This window comes from Anas acuta, chromosome 2, assembly GCF_963932015.1.
Source record: "Anas acuta chromosome 2, bAnaAcu1.1, whole genome shotgun sequence".
Classification (NCBI taxonomy): Eukaryota; Metazoa; Chordata; class Aves; order Anseriformes; family Anatidae; genus Anas; species Anas acuta.
The window spans coordinates 32,933,703-32,940,063 of record NC_088980.1 but is presented as its reverse complement, the minus strand read 5'-3'; the positions used below and the strand labels follow the sequence as shown (position 1 = coordinate 32,940,063).

Here is a 6,361-nt window from a genome sequence, read left to right as displayed (position 1 = left end):
GTATCTCTGGGAAATGTTCTTCCCCTCTTTGCGGGTGATAGTATTGATTAAATTAAACCCGAAATTTAAACAAGTGTGCATTAGGTCTGTAAAATGAATATCATTATAGAAGGAGACCAAAGCAATGAAGTTAATTCTTTTTTATTTGTTAAACGGAGTTCCCTCCTTCCCCCACCCCTTCCTCCTTCTGGGCTGGCCTGTCACGCCTTCTCAACAGGCTAAAATCATTCAGAGCAGCTCGCGGAGAGAAACGCGACATTTATGGTAACCGTCAGCCTTCAGAGAAAGAAAGCAGTTCATTAATTTACTCCCCTCTTGCTTCGAAGTATGATAATGTCCCTTACCCCCTTGATCAATAGATATGATGTACAGTCAATATCCCCACCGCACGGAAACGGGGCGAGGGGAAGGGAGAACGGCCCTTGGCAGCCCAAATCCGAGGGGTGAGAGCACCTGCCTTATGGGGACCGGTGGGCAGCGAGGCGGGGGTTATTCCCCGGGGCCGGCCTCGGGGAATAAATTGCTCGGGGAGGCACCGGGAACGGGGCGGGAGGACGAGGCGAAACGGTGACAACGTCGCTGAGAAGATGACGGGGAAAGGCAACAGGACCCGGCCAGCCCGGAGGGGTGCGGAGGGGAGGCCGGGACCGGGTGAGAACGGCACCGGGACGGGAAGGACCGGGAGGCACGGCACGGGAAGCGGCCGGCCCCCACCCCGCGACGGGGCTGCGCCGTGCCGGGACCGAGCAGTGCCGGGTCCAACCCGTGCCGTGCCGTGCCGAGCCGTGCCGGAACCGAGCCGTGCCGGAACCGAGCCGTGCCTATCCGAGCCGTGCCTATCCGAGCCGTGCCGTGCTCGACGGCGCCGCTGACCTCACGCGGTCACGTCGGCGAGCGGCGCGGCGGGGCCGGGGATTGGCTGGCGGCGGCTCAGCGGCACTTCAAAGGCGGCGAGGGAGCTACAATTGTGGTGGAATGGGCGGAACTGATCATTGTATTGCACACCTCTAAAAAAAACACTGCCTCCGATTTATCAATATAAAAAAGATCCTCTGAGAGGAGGGCACTTTTGTGTGATGGCAACTTCACTTCTAGGGGTGAGTCTAAGGGTTTTTTTTCTCTTGCTGGTTTAATTAGTTTCTTTTTAGTGGCGATTGGAGGGGGTTAAAATAACCCCTGTCTTGACCGGGGCTATCAGTCTCCTCTATTGAGCCTTTTTTTTTTTCCTTTTTTTCTTTTCTTTTTTTTTTTTTTTTTTTAACTTAAGTACAAGCGAGTTTAGGAGAAAAGAAAGAGCGAGCGGGGGAAAAGGGGGCAGAGTCACTTTTCAGCGAGCAGGAAAAGGTTTTGAAGGGCATTTGTAGAGACAACCTACAGCGCCTGGGCTGTGCTGCTCCTGTGCCCCCGGAGAAGTGGCCTTTCTTCTTTCCATGTGACTGCGGGAAGGAAAAAAAAAAAAAAAAAAAAGCACTGTCGATTTTTTTTTTTCCGGTGCAATTTCTAATTTGCAACAGATTTGTGGCTTTTTATTTCCCTTTAAAATAGCACAGCCCGCCGCGTGCAGCAGGTACGTTGAACTCGTGCATCCATCCATGTGTGCATACGCGAAATTGATGTCTGTATTTAATTACCTTCGGTACGCGAGCGAGGCTCTTTGAGGAAGCCTTTGTGTTTTTTTTTTTTTTTTTTCTTTCTTTCTTTCTTTCCGTTTTTGGAAGGGAGCACTTTGCTAAGCCTGCACTTCTCTCTTTAACTATTGCCCGCGGAGCGGGGACCGGCCGGGTCCCGGCGAAAGGGACCGGCGGAGACGTAGCTGCCGCTGTGCCGGGGGCGTCTTTTAAGCCTGGGTAACAAGAGCAACTTTTTTCCTCCTCTCCTTTCCCTCCCCTTTGGCTCTTTCCCTCTTTCTTGGGAGGCGAGGAGAGGCCGGGAGGGCGCTCGGAGGCAGAGCCGCGGTGCCGGCAGCCCCGTGCCCGAGGCCGGGCGGCAGAGCGGGGCGGCGGGGGGCGGCGGGCGGCAGTGGGGCCGCTCCGTCCCTGACGGCGTCGGGGCGCCCCTCTCCCCTCTGTGCCCGCAGGAGGAACCGCGGGTAGGCTCCACGCCGCTGGCCATGCTCGCCGCGACCTGCAACAAGATCGGCAGCCCCAGCCCGTCGCCGTCCGCCCTCTCGGACAGCGCGGCGTCCTTCGGCAAAGGCTTCCACCCGTGGAAACGCTCCTCCTCTTCCTCGGCCTCCTCCTCCTCCTCGGCGGCGGCGGCGGGCAGCTGCGGAGCCGTGGGCTCCGGCCTGCCGGGCTTCGGCGTGCCGGGCGCGGCGCGGAACGGCTCCTCGGCGGCGGCGGCGGCGGCAGCGGCGGCGGCGGCGGCGGCCGCGCTCGTCTCGGACTCGTTCAGCTGCGGCGGCTCGCCGGGCTCAAGCGCCTTCTCGCTCACCTCCAGCGGTGCGGCGGCCGCCGGCTCGCCCTTCGCCAACGACTACGCCGTCTTCCAGGCGCCCGGCGGCGGCGGGGGCGGCGGGGGAGGCGGCGGAGGAGGCGGCGGCGGCGGCGGGGCGGCGGGGCAGGAGGCGCACCAGCCCGTCTTCATCTCCAAGGTGCACACGTCGGTGGAGGGGCTGCAGGGCATCTACCCGCGGGTGGGCATGGCGCACCCCTACGAGTCGTGGTTCAAGCCCTCGCACCCGGGGCTGGGCGCAGGCGAGGTGGGCTCGGCGGGCGCCTCCAGCTGGTGGGACGTGGGCGCCGGCTGGCTCGACGTGCAGAGCCCCAACGGGGCGGCCGCGCTGCCCGGCTCGCTGCACCCGGCGGCCGGCGGGCTGCAGACGTCGCTCCACTCGCCGCTGGGCGGCTACAACTCGGATTACTCGGGCCTGGGCCACTCGGCCTTCAGCAGCGGCGCCTCCTCGCACCTCCTCAGCCCCGCCGGGCAGCACCTCATGGACGGATTTAAGCCAGTGCTGCCCGGCTCCTACCCGGACTCGGCCCCCTCGCCGCTGGCCGGCGCCGGGGGCTCCATGCTGGCCGGCGGCCCCGCCGCGCCGCTGGCCGCCTCGCCGCGCTCCTCCGCCCGCCGCTACTCGGGCCGGGCCACCTGCGACTGCCCCAACTGCCAGGAGGCCGAGCGTCTGGGGCCGGCGGGGGCCAGCCTGCGCCGCAAGGGGTTGCACAGCTGCCACATCCCCGGCTGCGGCAAGGTGTACGGCAAGACGTCGCACCTGAAGGCCCACCTGCGCTGGCACACGGGCGAGCGGCCCTTCGTCTGCAACTGGCTCTTCTGCGGCAAGCGCTTCACCCGCTCCGACGAGCTGCAGCGGCACCTGCGGACCCACACGGGCGAGAAGCGCTTCGCCTGCCCCGTCTGCAACAAGCGCTTCATGCGCAGCGACCACCTCAGCAAGCACGTCAAGACCCACAGCGGCCCCGGCGGCGCCGGCGGTCCCGGCCCCGGCGGTCCCGGCCCCGGCCCCGGCGGCAAGAAGGGCAGCGACACCGACAGCGAGCACAGCGCGGCCGGCAGCCCGCCCTGCCACTCCCCAGAGCTGCTGCCGCCCCCCGAGCCCGGCCACCGCAACGGCCTCGAGTGACGGGGGGAGGCGCGGAACCGCCGCGGCCCGGCACGGCTCGGTCTGGCACGGCTCGGCCCGGCCCGGCACCCCCCCGGGCGTGCAGCCCCGCGCCGGGGACGCGGACACGTAAGTAGCCTCAGCCCCCGCAGCCGGGTGGGCTCCGGGAACGGCAGCGACCCGAGCGACCCCGCTCGGGCTGCGTCGAAAAAGGAAAAAAACAAAACCAACACCACCAACAGAAACCCCAACCCAACAGAAAAACCCACGTTCTCTCTCATTTTCCTGCTGGAAAACGGCCCGCGACCCCCCTCCATCCTTCCATCCCTCCATCCGTCCTTCCTTCCTTCCCTTCATCCCTCCTTCTTTCCTTCCCTCTGTTCATCCCTCTGTCCTTCCGTCCCTCCGTCCCTCCATCCCTCCCTCCAGCGCCAACAAACCAGCGGCGCCCCGGGGCCCGGGCTGCCCCCGGTGGGCTCCGACGGTAGCGCCCGCAGCGCCGTCGGGGCTCCCCCATCCCCTTACCCACGAAATCCCCCCTGCTCCCGGAGACCGGAGTATATTCGTCCCCCTTCCTCTCCTCGCCACCCCCACCCCCACTTTATTTTTATTTTATTTTATTTTTTAAACACGTCTTTTACCTCCCCGAGTCCACATTTTTATTCCGTTTGCCAGCGCATTTGTTCTAATTCTCATTTGAGTAGGAATCGCGAAATACGCTGAAATTAATTATGTTCAAAGGCATATATTTTTTAAACTCCAAACAAATGAAGAAGCACCGTTGGTTTCAAGCGAAGCTGTGGTCCGAATGCCAAAAAGAGGGAGGCCAGGGGAGGGGGATAGGAGAATAAAATATTTGTAAATTACATCCGAACCTATAGGTTTGTACAACTGGGGAATCGTTCTAGATTAGCTAACAATTAATTATAGCTCCACCAATATATCGGTGTGAGCAGCAGTTGTCCAGGAGACGATTTTGTATAGTATTTTTCTTGTAAATTACTTCCAGTAAATATTTGAAAATATATTGAAGTACACTTGAGCTTTTTTTTTTTTTTAATTTTAATTTTTTAATTTTTATTTCTTTTCCTGTCACAAGAAAACGTTATTGTTGCAGTCCTAGTTAACTGCATTTTTTTCTGGACTCGTTTCCTGAAGTGTACATCAAATCGCACTTCAGGATATAGGTTTTGCTTGAATATTAATTTAGGTAGGCATACAACTGTAATTAAGCAAACAATATTTGATAAATGTTGAATGACATTTAATTTAATGGAGCATGTACTTATTTGCATTTGCTGGCAGTTCAGGTATAGTTACAGTGAGAGTTCTCCTATATTTCATAAAGTGGGTTTGCCACGACCCATGTATTAAATAAACTGTCCAAGTGAAACTGAACTAACGTTGGCCTATGTGTATTTCCTGAAAATAATATTGATAAATGGTAATAAACACTCTTGACACTACATTAGCGGTTTGCACTGCTGCAAACTAATTGTCTCATTGTAATGTTGAAATAATTTGGATATTTCACATTGAAATGGAAAGCCCTTCGCTGGAACATTTTAGATTTGCATTTTAAATGCATGAAATGTAATTGATTTTTATCTGTAATATTTTAAATGGTATTAATAAACTCCAGATAAAACATTCTACCTTAGGTCAGCTAATTGTTTTTCTTCTTCTTTTTAATTCCACCGCTGCAGGCAATGATTTACTTTGAACTCCTGTGACTCGAGGAGTTCTCTAGAGTTTCATCTAAGAGGGAAAATACAACGAATTCAACCCCGTTTGTAAACCATAGCACCCAATGCAAGCGACTTTGAGGTATTCCAACCAACTCGCTGGCACCTTGCGGGATGTTTTCTTGATGCACTGGTAGAGGAAACTAAAGGAAAGGCGTTAATACTCTTTGGGTTCTGTTTATTTTATTTTATTTAAATTTTTAAATCAAACTAACGACGCGGTGCCTCTCGCTGAGATGACTGCGAAGGACAGCTCTGTGCGTACCTCCTCGTTTGCCTTTATTTCTCCCAGCGAGCCACAGCTCCCTTGCGAAATGTGATTGAAGGTGGAAATCCTGAAGATAATTATTTCTTCAGAGGACAAAATAAAAAGCGGGCTGCGGCTTTTTATTTTGAGACGACCGATTTGCGGCTGGGCGATGGAAATTGCAGTGCCAAGCGGGGACTTCTGCAGGTCTCGGGGGTGGGAAACTTGGCGGGTGTGCGCGAAAAGTCCCTGCTTGAGCTGGGGGCGCTTTTCCCCCAGGACCAGGGGGCCGAGGGCTCCCCAGGGTCGCAGCGGGTTGCTCACCGGCTGGGCCAACGCTCCCGTTTAGCCGCTGGCCCTGTAGTAATTGCAGGAGGGTCATGAAAAAAAAAAAAAAAAAAGAAAATCCTAGAGCCTTGTGCTCTGTAGAAAAGCGGTTAGAGAGGTTGCTTGGCGTTTGGGCAAGAAGTGCTGGGACCACTCCGTGGACACCTTTTCGGGGGGAGGTGTTGTTCCTGTTGGGAACCCCGGCCTCCTGCATTACACAGGGAGGCGAAAGACTCTGTCGGGGCACCGAGAAATCGGGACTAAGGTATGGGATTTGCATAGGAGAGGGATTTATGTGCAGACACGGAAAGCGCATTCCTGGAGACAGCCTGAGGAGCAGGCGTTAAAATGCGGAGCGAAAAAATGCAGAGGAGTCAACTCCAGATGGGTTACGGTTCTGTGCGTGGTGTAAGGGCTAGAAGGGGCTTTGAAAACACACCGGGAACAGAAGTTGCTCCAGTTGTTTCTCTGAGCTGCTTT

At 56.7% G+C, this 6,361-nt stretch overlaps 1 protein-coding gene across 1 annotated transcript; it reads left to right on the top strand.

The window, feature by feature from the left end:
- The first annotated feature begins 1,832 nt into the window (after positions 1–1,832).
- SP8 (Sp8 transcription factor) lies at positions 1,833–5,196 on the top strand. The gene has a single exon (XM_068672936.1). The coding sequence runs from the start codon at positions 2,111–2,113 to the stop codon at positions 3,581–3,583; it is 1,473 nt and encodes a 490-aa protein (XP_068529037.1). The 5' UTR covers positions 1,833–2,110; the 3' UTR covers positions 3,584–5,196.
- Positions 5,197–6,361: the final 1,165 nt, after the last annotated feature.